The 23,419-nt window shown below is 41.9% G+C and overlaps 1 protein-coding gene across 3 annotated transcripts in view; it reads left to right on the forward strand.

Moving 5' to 3' along the window:
- The window catches only part of LOC137340636 (myosin-11-like), a 149,866-nt gene that overhangs the window by 36,050 nt on the left and 90,397 nt on the right, over positions 1-23,419 (forward strand). For all 3 annotated transcript variants that reach the window (XM_068003223.1, XM_068003224.1, XM_068003225.1), the window contains exon 4: positions 19,878-19,905. In XM_068003223.1, coding sequence (XP_067859324.1) covers positions 19,878-19,905 — 28 coding nt within the window. The remainder of the gene's footprint in view (positions 1-19,877; positions 19,906-23,419) is intronic.

Below are 23,419 nucleotides of genomic sequence, written 5' to 3' on the forward strand. Positions count from 1 at the left end.
GAATGTAGGTTCTCGCATGTGATTCCCTGCTCGCCGAGCCCCCAATCTCTGCTGGGAATTTGTAGGAGGGGCTAACATAAGATTTCACCTGTGAAAAAGAAGGAAAATATGAGGATGAGCCAATATGCCCACATTGATGTGTTTCTTAACAACTGATGTATATTAGAAGCAAAGATAAAAGAATAAAAGAATAATCCTTTAAAACCGAATGCTACAACCTGATAAACTGATCCATTAATATTTTGCAATTCAGGGAGAAAAAAGCAGGCTAGTTGTGTATAGCCCTTAAGCATCCATCTGACTGTCTTTGGTGATCCCATTATAAAGACCTCCTTTTAGAATTGACCACATTGTATTTTTGTAGTATTTTTGTGTAGATGATCATTGAAAATACAAATCATATCTAGTGTAGACAACCCAAAAACGTAACAGCACTTGATGAAAATCAAATGGAAGAAGAAAGCTACCAAATTATACTTAAACAAAATCGTAATTTTGTATTCAAGACTGAGATCAATAGATTTTTTGTTAGGTAAAGTTATCAAGAGTCAAAGAGCTAAGTTGGGTAAATGGAGTTGAGGTGTAGATCAACCATGATCTAATTGAATGGTGGAGCAGGCTCGAGCGGCTGAATGGCCTACTCCTGTTCCTGCGTTCCTATGTTTCTATATATGAAAATATCCATGACCACATGCAGCACTCTGATGATCAATAGAGCAATTGGTGAGTAATGCAAGCACAGAATCTCACAATGGAGCCTCTCTGGGAGCTTGACATGGCAACAAAATCGATGTTGGTTATATTTTTTAAGTATTAACTTCAGATTTCCTATGGGATAACTATAATTATCTATCATTAATATTGTATTAATTTTACCGAGGAGCTTATACTTTACTTCTGACCATAGTATCCATGAAAATTGGATTTTTTTTTTACACATGAAATATAGAATAAGAGATAACTGAAGGTGAGTTGCTGTTGAATGTTTCCACTGACGGCAAAAACCACAAGAGTAAAAGTTTAAGCCATTCAAAGTTCTAAAAATCCCAAGAATTTGCTAAAATCCAAACAGACATTCAGTCCCTCATTAAGTATTATTATCTAATCTTCTGATCTCTGCTTTTTGAGCTTTCCTGCTCAGTTAAGCAATTCAAATTTGTGATTTCCATAACTGAATTATATCAAGCTTTGTCAAGCAAGCTCCACATCAAGTCACAGGAAGAGGTGGTTTCCAAGAAAATAAAATATGTGGTCAGACCATAGCAACTTATACTAAAAATAAAACATTGTATTTTACCAGGATAGTCACCCTCCTGTGCACTTTATAAATGCAGGAATATCCCAACAACGGTATGGCCCATTCAATACATAACTTGCACAAAGGTGTATCATTACATGTGTGCAGGATGCCTCACAAATTACAAGTACAAATTTGACAAATAGTGGGTGTAATTGACTGTTTTCCTGTTTACTTAGTGAGGTTTTGTATTGTTCACGCCAACCAATGTTACAATGCTCTTTGAGTGTACTTTACTGGCATGAAATATTATGCTGTGAGTCACTGGATGTACCAGCATTATTCAGAATCATACCATATCTAACTTTGTAATTCTTCTCTTGCTCTTTAAACCCCTCCCTCACACACCGCACCATTCCCCAGCTGAGAGGGATTGATGACCAGCTTGCAAGCCATAATATTCTATAATTGATTGCTTGATGTAATCATAGAAAGTTACGGCACAGAAGGAGGCCATTCGGCCCATTGTATCTGTGTCGGCCAAAAAAGAGCTATCCAGCTTTATCCCACTTTCCAGCACTCGGTCCGTAGCCCTGTACGTTACAGCACTTCAAATGCACATCCAAGTACTTTTTAAATGAGTTGAGAGTTTCTGCCTCTACCACTCTTTCAGGCAGTGAGTTCCAGACCCCACCACCCTCTAGGTGAAAACATTTCTCCTCAGCTCCCCTCTAATCCTTCTAACAATTACTTTAAATCCATGCCCCCTGGTCACTGACCCCACTGCCAAGGGAAATAGGTCCTCCCTATCCACTCTATCTAGTCCAGTCATAATTTTATAAACCACAATTAAATCTCCCCTCACCCTTCTTTGTTCCAAAGAAAACAACTCCAGTCTATCCAATCTTTTCTCATAGCTAAAATTCTCCAGCCCTGGCAACATCATCGTAAATCTCCTCTGTACCCTCTCTAGTACAATCACATTTTCCCTGTAATGTGGTGACCAGAACTGTACACAGTACTCAAGCTGTGGCCTAACCAGTGTTTTATACGGTTCCAACATAACCCCCCCGCTCTTATATTCTATGCCTCGGCTAATAAAGGAAAGTATTCCATATGCCTCTTTAACCACCTTATCTACCTGTCCTGCTACCTTCAGAGATTTGTGGACATGCACTCCAAGGTCCCTTTGTTCCTCGACACCTCTCAGTATCCTCCCATTTATTGTGTACTCCCTTGCCTTGTTTGCCCTCCCCAAATGCATTACCTCACACTTCTCTGGATTGAATTCCATTTGCCACTTTTCTGCCCACCTGACCAATCCATTGATATCTTCCTGCAGTCTACGGCTTTCCTCCTCAATATCAACCACATGGCCAATTTTTGTATCATCTGCAAACTTCTTGATCAAGCCCCCCCACATTCAAGTCCAAATCATTAATATATACCACAAAAAGCAAGGGACTGAGCCTTGCGGGACCCCACTGGAAATAGCCTTCCAGTCGCAAAACACCCGACAACTGTTACCCTTTGTTTTCTGCCACTGAGCCAATTTTGGATCCAACTAGCCACTTTCCCTTGGATCCGATGAGCTTTTACTTTTTTGACCAGTCTGCCATGTGGGACCTTGTCAAAAGCCTTGCTAAAATCCTGTACACTACATCAAATGCATTACCCTCATCAACCCTCCTTGTTACCTGCTCAAAAAATTCAATCAAGCTAGTCAGATACGACCTTCCCTCAACAAATCCATGCTGACTGTCCTTGAATAACCCGTGCCTTTCTAAATGACGATTTATGCAGTCCCTCAGAATCAATTCCAATGATTTGCCTATCACTGAGGTTAAACTGATTGGCCTATAATTACTCGGTCTATCTCTTTCTCCCTTTTTAAATAACGGTACAACGTTATCAGTCCTCCAATCCTTCGGTACCACACGTGTAGCCAGGGAAGATCGGAAAATGATGGTCAGAGCCTCCGTTATTTCCTCCCTTGCTTCTTTTAGCAGCCTGGGATACATTTCATCTGGGCCTGGCAATTTATCTACTTTCAAAGATGCTAAACCCTTAATACTTCCTCTCTCATTATGATTATCCCATCCAATATTTAACATTCCTCCTCCTTAAGTATAATCTCTGCATCGTCCCCCTCTTTTGTGAAGACAGATGCAAAGTATTCATTAAGAACCATACCCGCATCTTCCACCTCCACACATAGGTTAGCTTTTTGGTCTCTAATATGCCCTAATCTTTCCTTAGTTATCCTCTTGCTCTTTGTGTATTTATAAAACATTTTTGGGTTTTCTTCAATTTTACTTGCCAGTAATTATTCATGCCGACTCTTTGCTTTCCTAATTTCCTTTTTAATTTCACCCCTGCACTTTCTATACTCCTCCAGGCTTTCTGCAGTATTGAGCTCTTGGTGTCTGATATGAGCTTCCCTTTTTTGTCTTATCTTACCTTGTATGCTCCTTGTCATCCAGGGGGCTCTAGATTTGGCGGTCCCACCCTTTTTCTTTGTGTGAACATGTTTACTCTGAACCCCTTGAATCTCCTCCTTGAATGCCTCCCGCTGCTCTGACACTGCTTTACCTTCAAGTAGCTGTTTCCAGTCCACTTTTGCCAAATCATTTCTCAGCTTAGTAAAATTGGCCTTTCCCCAATTTAGAACTTTGACTCCTGTTCTGTCTTCGTCCTTTTCCATAACTATGCTAGATCTAACTGAATTATGATTACTACCACCAAAATGCTCTCCCACTGATACTCCTTCCACCTGCCCAGCTTCATTCCCTAAAACTAAGTCCAGAACTGCCCCCCATCTTGTTGGGCTTGCTACATACTATGTAATGTTAGAGCACTGTATGATGGTGCCACACCCTTCTTCCTTCCCTTCATCCAATGGGTAAATCCTGACTTCCACTTGGCTGTGGAACTTGGCGTGATGGGAACTGCAGGTGTTATGCCACATCCATCCATCCTGTGGTACACTACTTCACTCTAATGTGCTGTGTCACCAAGTGACCTATTTTACAACTTTGATCAATCTTATTTCATCAGAAGGGAGACTATCTTCCAGTATCGCATTAAAATGTACAGGAATAACTATCAGCTATTGCAGAATGATTATCCCTTGTGCCCATTTTATTTCCATTTATGGTAGTCACTGATTCCAAGTTACTGTAAATTGACAATGAAAAACATTGAGGAGATAAACAGAAAACTGGAGGAATGTTTAAGCATTTATTTACAGATCCCAGGAGAATACATAGGAAAAGTTGCCAAGGCACAAGAAGCTTACTGATCATTTTTATGGAGGCTATTTTCCCAAACCGGGTGGTTTATATGCATTATAAATTAAAACAATATAGAACTGTGGTTTGCTGTACAGTATTTGGAAATATTGGCACTGATCAACAAAATGAACATATTTACTGTCAGCTGCGTGCCTTCCAGCAAAGTTTAGAAAGGAAATGCTGCAATCTACTGATAGTGTGGGAATTAATGTGACACTGCCTGTATACATAGGAAGTAATTAACATTTTGTAAATACAAATAAAATTAGGAGATTGCTTCTGACTGGTATGTTGACTGGTTGTTACTGCACAAGAGGCCAGAAGCAACACACGTTAATCCAAATGAGGAGATACAACCTTGGACCTTTGCAGTTCCATTGGCTGAAGTAATGGGTGCTAGTGTGCATTAAAAACCTAGATCAAGCTGGAGTGTGCCATTTGAATAGTAAATCACACTTTAACATGGAATAAAGCATCTCTGGCTATTTAAATCATAAGGTGTCTGCCCTGTATTTATATTGGAACGTTGATTAACTCTATCAGAACATTGTGTAAGATTCTCTGAACATTTCCCAAACTCAGTCTGGCTGCCATTCAATACTTTCCCACATGGGGAGGCAAACTCAGTGAGAGAACTCTGGCAGGACCCTGTCACATGCCTCCTAATGGCCAGCTCAAGAATGGTATTGGTTAAGGCCCAGGAATAATTTGCCCAAATATCCTCTCATGGTTAGCGAGAACTGTGCAAGGAGAAATGGGGAGGATTTTATGCTCATAAAATAGTAAACAGTCCTGTGTGACTTTTTTTTATTCTTTTATGTGTCTGACTCTTACTTTGGATTTAAGTAGTGATGAACTTACATAAATCTACAATGTTTGTGCAATGATTCAATTATTAATGATCAGTTTCATTCTTTGAAGAGTATTTATACAGGGACATTGGGTGTGATATTGGTCTTTGCCAGTAACGCGAAATGGGCTCACAGCAAATCGGCAGCTTGTTTTACATTGCTCCCAATTTTCTTTCCCATTAATTCCAAAGGAAAATAAAATTGTGCATGGCATTAAACGGGCTGCCGATTCGCCATGAGCCCATTTCACGCTACAGTCAAAGTCCAATTTCACTCCCAAAATCTTTGTTTCATATGATTAATCAGAAGCCTTCAGAACCTTACAATATATTCTGTAGAATAATTTTATTCTCATGTAGATTGTTATAGAAGATGTTGTGTATTGAGATCTGATGAATGTTAGGTTATAATTGAACCTGGTTTTGAATCTCGTGCATTTTATCATTCAGATTAAGAACTTTAGAGGGAGACGAGATTGAGTACACAGATATTCAGAAACAAGCTTTAAGATTGTAATACTTGTAGTCACATTCAACTGTGAGGTTTTTGTGACTGCACCTTAAAGATTCTGTGCTGTCCTCACAGGAATGTCCCAGTGTACTGATAGTCAGTGCATAAGTTCTTTGTGATTGGGCCTTAAAGGGACATTGTCATTGTGAAAAGTGTTTGGCCAATCTTTTTCCATTTGTTTAGAAACACACAGTACAGTGATATCAGTTGTATTGAACATATTATTTTGTTAATTGAATGCTGTGTCATTGTGATAAAAGTAATTCCCTGGTGTTCTGGCTTTTCCTGTTCCCCAAACACATTTTGTGATGTTAGTGCCCCTTTAAAAGGCAGTGCTGATTTTGGAATAGCAGTGCTGTATCAGACTCCCAGCGTTGCTGTACCATGTTTGCATTTCCACTTAGTGCTGTCTTAGGACCAGAAACTTTGGATAAAATGTTTTTATAAGTAGTAGTCTCTTGAAACAGCCCTAAATAGTGTTAAGTATAAAAAAATCATGGTGGGCCTGTCTGCCATCATCTTTGAGATTACTGAACAAACAGACTACTGGGCTAGCAGCAATAATTTGATATACTGAATATTTTTATACAGGTAACAATATAAGACAGGCTCATTGCATTAGGGTTACCTTAACCCTATTCCTAAATATTAAAATTTTTTATCAGCAAAACAAAAGTTCATAAGTTCTGCATTCTAGGGCTGCCTATCAGTTTAATTTGCTTAACGTACCTAGAATGTGGATTGGATGCGTTCCATCTGCTCTCAGTGGCGTCACTGGTAGGAGAATCACTTCGAGACATTGTGTTCCATGGGAGGAAAAAGCTGACCAGAACTGACCCATCTTGCTGAATCATCCTGCCCACACAGTCTCTGGAACTCTTGACACAACTTAATATAGTGATAGATTTCTGTGGGGTTTTCCAGATCTGCACAGAATCTGCAAAGAAAGGCAAAACTTTGTGAAAGCTCTTCCCCAATTGTGTTTTCCAGTCCACTCCATATTAAGTCAGCCGAAACCAAAATCAGAATCAGAAACATCCATAAGAAGCAAAATCACAGCAAGTTTTTATTTAGGTACATATGGCAAGGAAACGGTCTATTAGTCTAAAAGCTGTCAGGCTCCAGTGAATTCTCTACAGTTCTTCTCACAATAAACTGGCTAATCAAAATAGAGTTACTGCTAAACCCTCTGGTGAGAACTGACCTGCAGGGGTTTTAACTTCCGTCCGCCAGGCAGAAACATGAATCAAAACCTTTCCACTCTCTCAGAAAAATGAATCAAAATGTTTCCCACTCCCTTAGCCTAGCCATAATAATTTTTTGCCCAGAGATACACTACTGTCAGCTTTTGACCTTTTAAAGCTATCTTCGGGCTAACCAAACCATTTAAAGTATGGAAATTTGTAATAATAACTGCTCAGAGTTATTTAAACATTACAACAATTATAAAGTTCAAAGAATGTTGTTCAGAAAGGCTATAAAACACTGTTATCTTGGCTGGGATTTTAATTATCCCCATTAAACCTGCTGCCATCTACTGTGTTTTGATAAGTAATAGAAGGGATTGGGGCACACTACACAGCTTAAGGAGTTTGTAAGGTTGGCAAACAGTATAGCTGGATGCAAAAAGACACAGGATGGAGAATGGGAGAAAATCTAAATAAATAAGGATGATATTAGTGATTTACCATAAGGTTATGTGTTCATAGACTGCGGTCCAACTGTTCTACAGAGTCAAATTCTCCTACTTGGTACAAGGGAAGAATGTGAAAAATGATAATGCAAGTCAATGGTGCTGATAACCCATTCCATTATTGCTTCAACACTGCAGCTGCTCCCCTAACATAATCTCTGCAATGATTCCACCACCAGGGGAAACAGTTTCTCCATATCTACCCTATCAAATCCTTTTTAACATTTTAAACACCTCAATCAGAACCCCCCTCAATCTCCTGCACTCAAGAGAATGCAAGCCAGGTTAATGCAACCTGTCCTCATAATTTAACCCGCTAAGCTCCTGCATCAGCCTGAAGAATCTGTGCTGCGTTCCCTCCAAGGCCATGTATCCCTCCTGAGGTGCGATGCCCAAAACTGAACGCAGTACTCCAGATGGTGTCTGACCAAGGCTCTGCACAACTGAAGCATAACTGCCTCTTCTTCGTATTCCAGCCCCCTTGAGATAAAGGCCAACATTCCATTAGCCTTTTTTGATTACTTTTTGTCCCTGTCTACTGGCTTTTAATGATTTGTGTACTTGGACTCCCAAATCCCTTTGCTCTTCTACAGTCCTCAGTTTCTCACCATTTAGAAAATATTCCGATTTATCTTTCTTGGATCCAAAGTGGGTGACCTCACACTTGCCCACATTGAACCTCATTTGCCATAGTTTTGACTCAATTAATCTGTCTACGTCCCTTTGCAACTTCCTGCTTCCATCTGCACTACTTACTGTCCCTCCTAACTTACTGTCATCTGCAAACTTGGATATACAACTCTCTATTCCTTCATCCAAGTCATTAATAAATATGGTGAAAAGTTGAGGCCCCAGAACAGATCCCTGGGGAACACCACTTGTCACATCCCGTCAATCAGAGAACATACCCTTTACCGCCACTCTCTGTCTCCCAACTCCCATCCAATTTTCAACCCAAGTCATAAGGCTACCTCCGATTCCGTGAGCTCTCATTTTTGCTAATGCTCTCTTATGTGGAATCTTACTGAGTGCCTTCGGGAAATCCATACAGATGGCATCCATAAACACTCCCTTATCTACCTCAAAAAAGTGACCTCCTCAAAAAATTCAACTAGATTAGTCAGACATGACTTACTCCTGACAAAGCCACGTTGGCTCTCTCTGATCAGTTTAATTGGTGCAAGTGCTCAGGCACTCTATCCCCAATGACAGATTCTAGTAGCTTCCGCACAACTAACGTTAAACTGACAGGCCTGTAGTTATCTGGTTTCTCTCTCCCACCCTTCTTAAATAATGGAGTGACATTAGCATATTTCCAATCTAACAGCAAAATTCCTGAATCAAGAGAGCGTTGAAAGATTATGACTAACGCTTCTACAATTCCCACACTTATTTCTTTTAATACCCCGGGGTGGAAACCATCACGTCCTGGAGATTTATTTATTTTTGTCCCACTATTTTCTCCATTACCATTTTTATATTAAATCCAATGAGTTCTTCCCCTTGATTTATTTTCAATCCCCTTTTATCATTGGTATTTTATCTTATTCCTCTAATGTGAAAATGGATACAAAGTACTTGTTTAATAAATCTACTAATATCTTGTTGTCTATTACAGTAACACCTGTGCCTATCTTGGCCTTGTCCTCATATCTCTCAGCCACTCTTACTCTTAATATATTTATAAAAACGTTTTACTATTAGCCTTTATATTACTTTCAAGTTTTTTTGTGTATTCCTTTTTGCAGTTCTTAATATTTTCTTTGTATCCTTTTGTTGCTTTCTATATTTCTCCCAGTACACTGGATTACGGTTTTTCTTGGCATTTGTATAAGCCACTTCCTTTAGTTTTATACTCTATCTTACCTCATATGTTGACCATGATTGCTTGACTGTACAAGTTATGGGGTATGTATTGGTCTTGTATTATATTCTTTGAATACCTCCCACTGTTTTTCTGTAGATTTACCCGTTAAACAGCTCAGTCCAGCTTAATGTGCTCAGTTTACGTCTCCAGCCTTCAAAGTCAACCTTACTTTAGTTTAAAATCTTGATCTTTCTCTGTCATGAACTTAATGTCAAACCCTATCATGTTATGGTCACTGTTTGCAAGGTGATCCCTTACTGCTAGATTATTAATTAATTCTGTCTCGTTACTCATTACTAAATATAGTATAACCTGTTCCCTTGTCGGTTCCAAAACATATTGGGGTTGATTTTAAGCCCTCCCCCCTCCCCCGCCCCCAGCGGCAAGAGGTTAAAGTCATCCGAGTCCACTTAGTCAAAGCTGTACCATTCCCATCTGGTGACATCTTATCTTCACCAACTTTGAAGTCGACCGAGGATCCCACTGTAGGCAAACAGGGGCCTAATCGAAATCTTAAAGCCGTGGTCCGATGACGTCATGCCGCGACAGCATTTTAACTTCCTCATTCGGAAGACCCGCACGGGGCCAAACCCGACATCTCAACCATGGCAGAAGTCCAAGGAATGGCCAGAAGAGGCCAAGGTAAGTTCGAAAAATAATTTTAATATGGAATCCTTGTGGGCCAGGAGGAGCAGTTGTGCTCCCCTGGGCTTTGCAAGGATACCTTAGACCTCCCCTGCCCCAGGCTTCTCCCCACCATGGCTGTGTTCATTCCCAATCTCTTCCTTCCTCACCAACCTTGCTGGGGACCGTTTCCATGGGTCCCCAGGGCCGGCCTGACCTTCCGCGACATTGCACTCTTGCCCACTGGCGTTAACGTCATTCCCGACGGCTTCAGGTACGAGTCAGTTTCAGGGGATTTAAATGATGCTCGAGAGTTAAAATCATCCAGGCCAGACTGATCACCACCCACTTTGGCACCCGCACCCCTGATTTCCATCCCCAAGTTAAAATTCGCCCCATTGTTGCAAAAAACTGTCCTGGATACAGTCTAGAAATTCATCACCTTTAAGACTTGAGCTGTTTTTGCATCTCCCAGTCTATGAGAAAATTAAAATCTCCCATTACAACAGCTTTGCCTTTACTACATGCTTCTCTGATCTCCATATTTATGCACCCTGCTACTACATCCCGGCTGCCAGGAGGTCTGTGGATAACTCCCATCAGAGTCTTGCATCCTTTGGTGTTTCTTAATTCTACCCAGAGTGATTCCACTGCCTGCTCACCGTCACTGGTACCAAAGGATAGCTGACATCTGTGGAACCAGAGAGGAAAAGGGGGTGAAAAGGAGCAACAAATATCTGGACCCTTTTGTTCCCATCAATTTTAATAAAATGCAAGGTATGCAAGCGTTGTTATGTATGGTATAATATTACCCAGTTGCCATTGAGCATAAGCATGAGCTTTGCCAGACACCTTGGAGCAAACCAAGTGTTGGATTAATACTCCTTCTGCTGCATGTTAGTCAAGCTGTTCTTTTCTCAACGTGCTTTAAATCTGCTAATTGCCGATGGATAAGTACCACGTTTCTCAGGATTTGAACATCTCTATGCATTTGATGTGTTTTCTGAAGGTCTATTCCATTTGATGTATGGATTAAGCAACTTCATGTTGGGCTTCTTGGGCTTTCCCTGACCCTCACTCACCGTCAAGCTACGCTCAGTTTACCTGACAGCTCACTGTCCAGATTGACTAACCGCCATAAATAAGAATAATCTTGACTATGAACTGAAGCTATGTCCTCCGAGCTGTTTGAATTTGGGTTTTTCTGGTGTACTTTCAGGATCTAATAGTTAAGAGCCTACCCAAAATAAGGCATTGCCTTACTGCATTCCACAGAGGACTAAAATAAAACTGCCAAAGCATATGTCTCTTGTACTCTTGAAAAATGGTTTCTTTTCTGTTTGTTTTCAGTCCTGTTTTTTTGCTGGATTCAAGCACTACATTAGAAAATAAGCTTAGGAATAACAAAATGGCATTTGGATCACTTATATAACCCAGATGTATAGATCACCATTGTCCAATAATGGTAGCCACTAGCCACATGTGGCTAATTGGAAATCTAGATGTGATTAATTATACTTCTGATTAGTAAATAAAAAATGAGTAATAGACACCGTCATTGGGCATGTGATCTCAATACTCATATTCGCACAGCATATGCACGTGAACTTTAAACTTTTTGTGCATTTGTTGGTAAGGTGAAATGCAGAGTGTGCAAATGTTTTTTAACGTGGATAAATGTGAGGTTATCCACTTTGGTTGTAAAAACAGAAAGGCAGATTATTATCTGAATGGTGATAGATTGGGAAAAGGGGAGGTGCAACGAGACCTGGGTGTCCTTGTACACCAGTCGCTGAAAGCGAGCATTCAGGTGCAGCAAGCAGTTAGGAAGGCGAATGGAATGTTGGCCTTCATTGCAAGAGGATTTGAGTACAGGAGCAGGGATGTCTTACTGCAGTTATACAGAGCCTTGATGAGACCACATCTGGAGTATCGTGTGCAGTTTTGGTCTCCTTATCTGAGGAAGGATGTCCTTGCCATGGAGGGAGTGCAACGAAGGTTTACCAGTCTGATTCCTGGGATGGCAGGACTGATGTATGAGGAGAGATTGGGTCGACTAGGCCTATATTCACTAGAGTTTAGAAGAATGAGAGGCGATCTCATTGAAACATATAAAATTCTAACAGGAATAGACAGACTAGATGCAGGGAGGATGTTCCCAATGGCTGGGGAGTCCAGAACCAGGGGTCACAGTCTCAGGATACGGGGTATGCTATTTAGAACCAAGATGAGGAGAAATTTCTTCACTCAGAGGGTGGTGAACCTGTGGAATTCTCTACCACGGAAGGCAGTGGAGGCCAAGTCATTAGATGTATTCAAGAAGGAGATAGATATATTTCTTAATGCTAAAAGGATCAAGGGATATAGGGAAAAAGCAGGAACAGGGTATTGAGTTAGACGATCAGCCATGATCATTTTGAATGGCGGAGCAGACACGAAGGGCCGAATGGTCTACTCTTGCTCCTATTTTCTATGTTTCTATGATTGTTGTGTGACCTTACTTCCTTGGTTACTGTTTATTGGTTATCTGCTAAAATGGTGTGTAACACGGGTGAAAATGTTGAATTTCAGCACCATTAACATTATATGGAGAGGGGAGCTGTCATCGTGATCAGCTCAACCAATCGGAATAACCGTTATAGGCCAGTAGAAGAAAGTAAGCCCAACCAATAATGAGCAGCTCCAACAGGGCACATCATGGCAAAGGGAAAGCAGCATCCAACCGCATTCTAGATGGAGAGCAGGGGCGGGTCTGGCACATCTCATTGTGCGAGTCAACATTGTCAGCAACCCCATTCTAATGAAGTCAAACTATCGCTCGCAACTGCTAGACAAAAACCTAGAAGCTGCACCAGGATGTGCTGCGTCTGATAAGTTCATGCCAGAATTCTAAACTTTGGTGAAAGAGAAAGACTACAAAGTTTTGTTCTTGTTAAGTGTTAGTTAAGCAATTGTATACCTGAAGTAATATATGTGACTAAAACAGTGTCGCCCTAGCCACACCAGTGGCTAGTCAGCGATTTCTATTGGACAACACTGGTAGAGATGAAATGTTGAGGAAAATCTCTTTGCATCTGTCTATGGGGTAGAAATTCATGCCCAGAGTTGCCACTGCCCAGGCAGCAAGCCCTCAACCAGGAGGTCCGAGACAGGCCCGGAATTGGGCCTCCAACTCCTTGTGGCTCCACATGAATTTTTAGAAGAAATGTAATCTTACCTTTTCAGTGGTGGCGGTTTCCTAGGCCGCATCCATGCCCTGAAAACCTGAGCGGAGTAGGGCCTGACACCTGCCGGCCATGCGCCTATCTCATGGAAGCCCAATTTCTCAAAGGAGACCTAAAATGAACATTAGGCCTCTCACTAGCATCTGCAAGGGCCCTAACACCTGTTTTAGGCAGCCACCCCGGATGCCTGAAAATCGCCCGAGTGCAATATGGCATCGGACTTTTTTTTTAGGTGTCCTTAGGGTGCAGGGCATACCCCGTTATCTGTTTGGAAAACGGGCACAACAATTACCAATTTCAACCCCTATATGTCCTGCCATTTGGCTTGCTTTTGTACTTTTACTGTGCATCTGCGCTTATAGCAATGTAAATGAGGCATGAAAATCCAAGTATAGTGGCTGTACTTTTACACCCTGATATCGAGGTAACATCCATAGCGCACCAGGGACAATGAATAGAGAACTTTTTTTTAGATTCCTTCAGTTATTGGTTCCATCTCATGTCTCCCCATGATCCTGCTGGTCTTTGAGGGTGGCAGAATGTTACTACACTAAATTTTGCTTTGGGGTTTAACTGCCAACTCAAATTTATTAAACTGTAATGGAAGAAGTGAATAATAGAAGCACAACATATATATTTACTGTTATTGTTAGCTCCTCATATATACTTTTCTACTCCAGTGCTAAGACTGTGACTATATTTAGTTTTTTACATAGTTGTTTTTTAATCCTTTACTGACTAACTGTGAAAGTTTTCTAGTTTATCTTATTCTCTTTGAAAAGTCCACTCAGATAACATCCCTTTGAAGATTCCAAATCAAATTTAGTGATTTAGCAAGTACAGGCTTAAAACAAATAGTGACCAGAGAAAAATTGTTATTTAAATAAATGCAAAAAGCTGTCAATCAGATCCCCATCTGAACAAATCACACCACGGGAGGGATTTTAACCGGGAGCGAGTTTCAGGCGGGGGGCTGGACGAACGTCAACTCCCCCCCCCCCCACACCCTGATGGCATCAATTTAAGGCCTGGACTGTCTTAACTCCTGTCTCTCATTTACATCGAACCAGCCAGCTGCCCGCTTGGAACAGGCATACAGAGGGCAGCTGGTTGGCTGCTGGCAGGCAAAGATTGGGCAGCCCAGACGCTGTCCACTGGCACTCGGGTAAATCGATTGGGGGGGTGGTGGATTTTGGCAGGGTCTCGCGGATTGGAAGAGGGGGCCTCGGGCAGCAGAGTAATTGTCCCTTTGTCCGGTTACACAAGTATTCCAGCTACCCAAGGTAATAGTTTGGTTCTACTGGCTGTATTCGATGGGTATTCTAACATCCTCTGTAACTCAAACCACCACTATGAAGGACAATAATCACACACAATGTTTGCAGTGATGCGGCCGAAGAACCCGGCAAGAGTGTGGAAGCAGAACTTATCGGCAGGACCTCATTATCATTTTTATGTTCCATTTACTGTCCGGCAGCCAGCCAGATTGATAACCTGGCAGTGTGTTGGGGACCCGTTCTCCATATTTAAGTCTTTAACCCCCCCTTCGACCCTCCCCCGTTCGTCTTGGGTGGGAGTGGGGAGGTTAATATTGAGGCCAGAGTTTTTTTTAACATCTCTCTTTTAAAATTAAACACATTATTATGTTGCCAGGTTTAAAATGTTTGGTACCAATTTACATTTATTTATACCAAATGATTAATTGCTAGAGGGGGGTGATACCGGCAATGCCTCATGGCACCCACCCAACGTGGCAGACAGGAGGCCTGAACCACTCTCAGATTTGGGCCTCGTTAACATTTCATCGGTGAGCTGCGGTCGCCCTGTGGCGATTCCACTGCAGCTCATTAGTTTCCTGCGGTGGAAAATTGGCCAGCTGCAGCATGCTGGTGGGCAGGTAAGGCCTGGCGAGGGGGAGGGGATGTCAGAGGGTTGGGATGGCGGGGTACGCGCGAAAGTGGACCGGAAGATTTTTACGGGGCCTGGAGGAGCAATCCTGCCCCTCTGGACCCCACGAAAAGTTTTTAAAACCCCACAAAACTTCCCTTTTTAGCGAGGCCTCCTGCGGTCCCTCTAAGGAGCCTAGCTTAAGAGGTTAGGCCTCTCAACGCCCAGAGAAATGGGCCTGGCATGCATTGCACGTGCTTCACCCATTTGAAATTTGCAATCAGGGTCCTACAACAGGCGTGTGACCCCAATTTGCATAACTTTGAAGTCAATGGAAAGGAAATCAGGTGGAGTCTATAATGGGCTGCCGATCTGTTATCTCCCCTTTAACTTCTCACTGCAGTTGTTAGTTCCAGTGCATACATTTTCTCTGAGCTTAAACTGTTCATTATTTTTCTTCTTCTGAGGGTGAATAGAAACTCAATTGACCAGAGACATTCAGGAAATCCATTCGTGCCAGCACTGCAGCTGTTAAGTCATCTTGTCTTCACTGCAGAAATAAACGAAAGTGAAAATCAGGCAGCTAGTCATTGACACAGCCCTCAAGGCCATTCACTGAGCCTCCGTGTTGGCCACTTCTGCTGCTCCATAAAGGGTTGGGGAATCAAACATCTGCCTATATTTGCTCCCAGTGTTATGATGAAAAGCGCAGATCGTATTAACACCACTTCTGATGACCAGAATAATCCAGTGCATAGTTGGGTGATCGGAGAAAAGCTTTAAACTTTATCTAGCCTTTGCTGATTTTGACTGAGAAATCCTTGATATTGTGTAAGTGGGTGAAGAAGAATTTCAATTCCTGTTCATGTGTAATTTTAATGAGGGATTCCAGGAAAATGCTATTTGAGATGGAACCCTCACTAGCGGGCGCTGAGGCCAAGGTTCTTTGGCACAATAAGGAAGAGTGATTATAACTGTTTACATGATGTATCATGAGAAAGGAATTTAGAAAAGTAAACCTTCTGAAAAACAGGAATTAAGAATAGGTTTAGAATTTTAAGACCGATAACAGAGTAAAAAAGCAGAGAACAATGATTAAAGAATTGAGTTCAAAAAAGGCTGAATGCAGCCCAATTCAGCAACGGAAAATATTCAAGAGTTAAACATATTGCTGCAATTTTGTAAAATCCGGTGGAATGGTCACAAGTGTGATTTTTACACCTTGCAACAGTAAAATCTGTAAGTAACCCAGTAAATAAATCACATCTCAGGGTTTGCACATCCTAAAAACATACAACCCATGCACCAAATTTTACAGTGATTTCCCAAAAATTGCCCATGAGGAATTATGATAAAACCTGATCTTGGGGATGCAGAAGCAGGATATTAATGATCGAGAATGCACTGTAGGACAATATTCTTAACTTAAAAGGCTAGGAGTGAAATTGGTCTATACCACTAGCCCGAAACAGGCTGATAACAAATCGGCAGCTCATTTTACACCATACCCCAATTTTTTTTTCCAATGACTTTTTAATAGTAAGAAAATCAGGTGCAATGTAAAACAGGCTGTTGATTTGCTATCAGCCCCAGATTACCTTTTGTTTAAATTATTTATCTTACATTTTAAAGGTTCTTTCAATGACACTAATATGTTCTGCTAAAACGAGGTAAATCCATCTATGTTCCTTTTCACCTAGGAACGGTACATATCGTGAAATCTGATCCTGTGTTGTGTAGTATTCTGCTGTAAAACACCATGGGGGTTATATTGGCAGCCTGCACCTCTTAAAGGGGAGGTGCAGTGGGCTGCAGGAAGTGGTGAAAGTCAATTGGGAAGTGAATCTGTGCTGCAATATCGTGCAGCATGGTCTGAACGGGTCTGCACGGAGTCTGAACGGAGATCAAACATCGCACATGTAAAACACAGATGCAGATCCCGTCCCTATGTTTACAAACTGTTGAGTTATTTTAAAACATTGAATAAAGGTTGCACACTACTAAATCCCACATTCTCCAATCTGCATGGCAGACCTCACCAATCTGCCGATCTGAGTTTGTACCAGGCCCGCGAGAGTGCGTGCACCAAGATTCCCTGATGATGCACTCGAGGCCTTGGTGCAAGAGGTGGACAGAAGGAGGAGGGGCATCCTATATCCGCGGGGTGGGGGCAAGATGCCCTCCAGACATAGGCTCAAGAGGCAGTGGGAGGCAGTAGGGGATGAAGTCAATGCCAGGCATGGATGCACTGCGGGAAGAAGTTCAATGCTTTGACACGAGTGGTCAAGGTGAGTGAGGTCAACTGTCAAGTGGCATCTCCTACCAACTTCACCACTAGCCACACCCACTGCTCCATGCACTACACCCCCCATCACCCACCTACCAACAAACTCTTTCAATCATTACTCAACTCTTCCAATCAGATGCTTCCTCTCACCCTCACACATTACCACTGTTGCACGCCACACACCCCCAACTCACAGGTCACACACATTGGGAGCTATTCAACCATGACAGGCACATCACTCAAACATCTTGCAGGACACTCACCAACATACGTCCCACTTTCTTGCAGCAGAAGGTGGCGCATATCAGGAGGCAGCAAGTGGCAGTGGCTTCATGGACCATGAACCTGCTGTCCTCTCTCAGGATGACAGCACTCCTGTCCCATCCCTGCCACTCCACCAGTGCCCTTGCTGTTGCCTGTCAGCTGGCCAGCCCACTCCTTGTAGAGTGTTGAAACTTTGTTATAGGAACATAGGAACAGGAGTAGGCCATTTAGCCCCTCAAGCCTGTTCCGCCATTCAATGAGATCATGGTTGATCTGTGACCTGACTCCATATATCTGCCTCAGCCCCATATCCCTTAATATTTTTGCTTAACAAAAATCTATCAGTCTGAGATTTAAAATTAACAATTGCCATTTGCAGAAGAGCATTCCAAACTTCCACACTTCTACCACCCTTTGCGTGTAGAAGCGTTTCCTAACTTCAATCCTGCAAGTCCTGGTTCTAATTTTTAGGCTATGTCCCCTAGTCCTAATATTCATAGCAGACCTCCAAAAACAGGTACAAATGCATCAGCAGCCAGAAGCAATAATCCAGCAACTAACCTGTAACTCCTGCATGATCCCTTTAAATAGCAGTGACAGGGAGCCTTCCATGCTGTTTAAGACCTGTTCAGCTATGCGAGGTTATGACAGTGCATTGGCTGGAGCGTTGAGTTCCAAAATCACATCTGTCAATTTAAATCAGCGTTGCACACTGATCTACCGCATATTCTCCCTGCTTTACATGGTGCCGGCATTCGTTATCTGCGTGTACGCGAACGCCTTTATCAATATTAGGGATGGGCAATAAATGCTGGCCTTGGCAGCGACGCCCACATCCCATGAACGAATAAAAAAAAAGGGCGTCCAGTGCATGTCACGCTAGAAGTGTGCGTGTGCATTCTGGACGCCATTTTGGGTCCTTAGAAGTCCGCGCAGCGCCTATACAACCAGCGCTATGCATCCCAATTTAAACCCCCACATCTGCAGTAGTAACCTCGAGTTTTTAAAAAGTAAATGTTAATTTGACCATCAAACCTAGACAACTGATCATTTATGAGTTTATAACTTAAAGCTCCCTTGGGGGATTTCTAACTGGAGCAGGATTCTACAGTTAAATTGCTTAATTCAAGACAATCTATAAGTATTCATATTGAGCTGTTGAAGTCTAAGAATAGCAAGGTTCAAGTTGGAACATAGACAAATTAAAAATTGCAATGCTATTCAACAGACATCTTCTTTCCATCTTCATAAAACTGTCAACATAGCTGGACTAATATAATATCGGCAGTACTTTATTCTTTGTCAATTTTTCTCTCCACCTCTGTTCCCTTGAAGGCATTGACTGTTAGCTGGCGTACAGTTCATTGGATGCCGATCACCCTCTGGTAACTCAGCCAAGGAGCCATCATTCATTTGTGAGCTTTGACAATAAGTGTCAGCAAGTTATTCAACCATATAGGGTATCTCAACAAAGTCAGATCCTGCCCTCACCTGATATATATATATATATATATATATATATATATATATATACACACACAAACACACTCTCTCTCTCTCTGCTGGAGATGCTCTGCCTACAATTAGTTAGTAAGAGTAGAACCAAATAATGGCTTGGACAACAGAGGAGAGGCTTTAGAGGAGGATGTTTCTTTTTATTCTTGGCATGTGAGTGACACTGTCCAAGGTTGTATTTATTGTCCATCTCTAGTTGCCCTGAGGGCAAAAGCCTTAGTAACTGCAATCAGGATGGTGTGATCGACCGTGTCAACAACTGTTTGATCAAAAATGTTCAAGAATAATAGACATGAGGGAAAAAAGATATAAAAGTATTAAAATAAATTATAATAAGTCAAATTTTAAGAGGCTCATGTGACGAGACTAACCCGTTCAGAAGAAATGTAAATTAATTCATGAAAGGTTTTTTAAAATTAAATTTCTGTCATTTATGAACCTAGAAAAAGTGAATCAAAGAGCAATTAATCATTAATCCTTCCACAAACCTTTCCAGGTACATTCCAGGTTCATTGGCAAATTTAACAATAATCCCTTGATTTGGAATACAAGTGACACATTGTAGATGGAAAATTCATCCACTCACAAAATTTCATTTCATTAACTCCTTTTACTTTTTTTACAGATCGTGAAGACCAGTCAATTTTGTGCACGTAAGTAAAATGTTTCACTTTTAGCTATTTGCAATTTTGCTATTTTTTAAAAAACTTGTTTAGAACAGATCAGATTTGATCCCTGAACCTTGTTTTTTTATTCAGTACATAGAGGTTAAGTGGTAAAAGAATGAGGGTGGGGTGAGGGGATCGGCAGAAATTTTGCAAAGTTCAATGAACATGGGGTTGATACCAAAGGTAAATAAAGTGAATCTAATATTTTAAAAGGTGTAAAATCAACTAGAGTGGGTTTATGAAAGGCAGATCATGCCTAAAGAATCTATTGACATTCTTTAGGAACATGGGAGTCTAGTGATTAAGGAATAAGTGGTCTTCTTATATCTTGACTTTTCAATTTTAGTAAGGTCCCTCACAGTTTTCAAGATGAAGTTTTAAATGTAATTATTAATTGGTTAATTTACAGGAAAAACAGTTGAAATGATAAGATCACTGAATCACCCTAAACTAATGACTGCTGATATTGAACCCGGGACCCTTGAGAACTGCTGATATTAATTCATTTCCCTCACATTCATTTACTCTTTCAAGCCACTTCACAGCTGACGTCATCACCATTGTCTGTTTAAACAAAACACAATTCAGAAAAAAAACCAAAAGGCATTCAAGTTGATCACAATTTGTTGCAATTGTTGAGTTTTAAAAGAGATCCAGATGACAAGATCCCCCATTTTAAAAGACTGGCTAAATTGAGTTAAAAGAATACATTTTTCAGAATTGAGCCCCAAAGGGAGCTCAGTTTTGGATCAGTTTGAATCATATTGGAAATGTTAGGCATGATTTTGACTTGGAGCCGGGAAGAGAGCATGGGGGATGTTTTTCGGACGCGAAACCCAGAAGTAAAGTTGGCGGGTAGGAATCTGCAATCATGACCTAATTGAAGGCTAAAAGCTTTACTGCCGGGTTTCGCGCCCAGCAGCGTCCTGCAGCCAGCCAGATTGACGATGGCCACAGCCGGGCTTCGAAGAGAAGGAAGAGAAGGAGGGAGGGGGAGATCATGCGCCGTGGAGAAGATCAGGGGAGGGGGGGAAGGGCGTGGAGGACATCAGGAGAAGAGTTGGTGAGAAAATCAGTCGTGGGGAGGCGGGGGCCGTGGAGGACAGCAGGATAAGAGATGGTGAGAAGATCGGGAGAAGAGTTGGTGATCAGAGGTAGTGAGGGCTCTTGGACATCAGGGGGTTTGGACAGCAAGGGCGGTCGGACGTCGGTGGGGGGAGGAGTCGGACATCGGGGTGGGGGGGTCGGACATTGGGACGGGGTCAGACATCGGGACGGGGTCAGACATCGGGGGTGTCGGACGTCGGAGGTGGGGGTCGGCCGATCGCGGGGTCCGATTGTGAAAAGTAAGCTTGTTGAGCCTGAAGGAAACATTCCTGGTCCTCCTGGCCCACAAGCAGTGCTCTTACCTCATGGATCTGGCCTTTCTCGCCTCCTTTTCACTGGCGAGAATCAGAAGGCCCGGGAAACCTGAGCCGGAGAAGTTCAATTTAAAAAAAGCCACTTGACGTTTCCTAATGACATTAATTGCCCTGCTAACGACCCGCCTGCTGGCACTTATTGGGGACACGACCTCGGCGAGTACATTCCGCGCATATATCCAAATATGTCCACGTTAAACCGGGAAGTGGGCGTGTTGGAGCTGGGTTGCGATCGCGATTAAAAAAACTGTGATTTTCACCTCCCACCCGTCCCCAACCACCATTGGGGGTTAAAATCCCGCCTCACCACCCCCATGTTGAGCCCCATCCCCGATAGTCTATTAATGAAGTAATTCAAATTGTTTTAAATGTATTTTCTTCTTGAATTTTTAATGAATTACACTGTCTTAGTCTTTAATTTAAATTGTAATTTGAATCATTTCTGTGAAAGGATTTAAGGCAAGTTTCTATACATTTAATAAAAGGGGAGATAAAATTTAATTTAAATAGTGCTTTAGCATATGTGAAATATTAGGTTTATAAAGTAGTGGATATAAACTTGAAATTCTAGTCTACAGTAACTTGTTTGTGAGTTATTTAATAAGACAACAACATAAACAATGTAATGAAAAAAACATGCTGAGTTGGCAAACAGCTTGAACATTTCTGTTGGTTATTTCATTCCGACACTGAGCACAAATTGCCCCAGGATGGGAAAATAAAGGTGATTTACACACTATGGGGACTGCATTCAACGCTCCAATGGCACTGGACTTGGCAGGGACCAGCAAGAGCAGGAAAGAGCTGCCCATAATATCAGGTGGCATGCAGAGCGTACTCTCAAGTCCTGCCTATCTACTGTATATTGGGCCTATCATGAACACATGATATATGGACTTTGAATTGGCTGCTGGTTCTACGCAGGTCAACATAAACATGGTATGGCAAAGCAAATGGGAATGTGAAGTTCTGTAAAAGGACATTGTTCTCAATCACTTTTTCTTTAATCGGTTTTAAGATGCTCAGTTGCTAAGTGCACTGACTAATGTGGAGCGAAGCCACACCAGGAAGGCCCCAGGTTCAATCACTGGTCTCTGCTGACTTAGTTCTCAGTCTGGGTGTCAGTAGGAGCACTACAATTGGCTTCAGCATTCCTAGGCTGAGAAAGGAAATAAAATAGACAGGGCTCTAGCTTGTGTTCTCTATTCAGTGATACCAGCTAGAAAATGCATGTCAGTGACATTGGGTGAGAGCAGAGTCTGGCTCAGTTGTGATGCACTGAATAGTTTGCCAAACATTACTGTTTAGACTCGCACGTGAAGAGTGGCTGGATGAGGTAACAAAAGCATGGCAGACCATAGGAAAGGAGAAAAACAATACTACTGTTTTCATTAAAGATACCAACGTTGTACAACTGTGACTAATTAGTTCAGGTTTCAATACTTTCAGAAGAGTCTATGAGCTTAAATCGCAATCAATATTAAGTGTAATACAGGTGCTGAATGTGACATAACGGCCAGTAATGTTGGGAGTGTATTAAAGTGCTCACATATTGCCCTTTTCCAAATCACCACAAGATTCCCATGGGAAGAATTCTTGGGCTGTGCTCTAATGTGCTCAGTTTGTACAAAAAGCCAATTAAGCGAGCAGATTAGGCACTAAAGAATGAAATGTCCCCTATTGCCATACAAATCTATCACTCGTTCAACATGTTCAAATGAAGCAGGTGTTGCTGGAGGGACTACAGTGGGAAAGTTGGAGTGTCCATTTAATGATGAGCTGCAGCAAATTTTCGTTCCACATTCTAAATTTTTACACACTATGGGGACTGCATTCAATGCTCCAATGGCACTGGACTTGGCAGAGACCAGCAAGAGCAGGAAAGGGCTGCCCATAATATCAGGTGGCATGCAGAGTGTACTGTCAAGTTCTGCCTATCTACTGTACATTGGATCTACCATTTCTGATAATGACAGTAGGAGTGTGCCTGAAGTTTAGCAGGGAAACAGTAACAAAGCTGTGCCATCTACTTCCAGAAGACCTCCAGACAACATGTAACTTCCATATGGCATTGCCAG

The sequence above is a fragment of the Heptranchias perlo genome, chromosome 22, assembly GCF_035084215.1.
Source record: "Heptranchias perlo isolate sHepPer1 chromosome 22, sHepPer1.hap1, whole genome shotgun sequence".
In the NCBI taxonomy this organism is placed as follows: Eukaryota; Metazoa; Chordata; class Chondrichthyes; order Hexanchiformes; family Hexanchidae; genus Heptranchias; species Heptranchias perlo.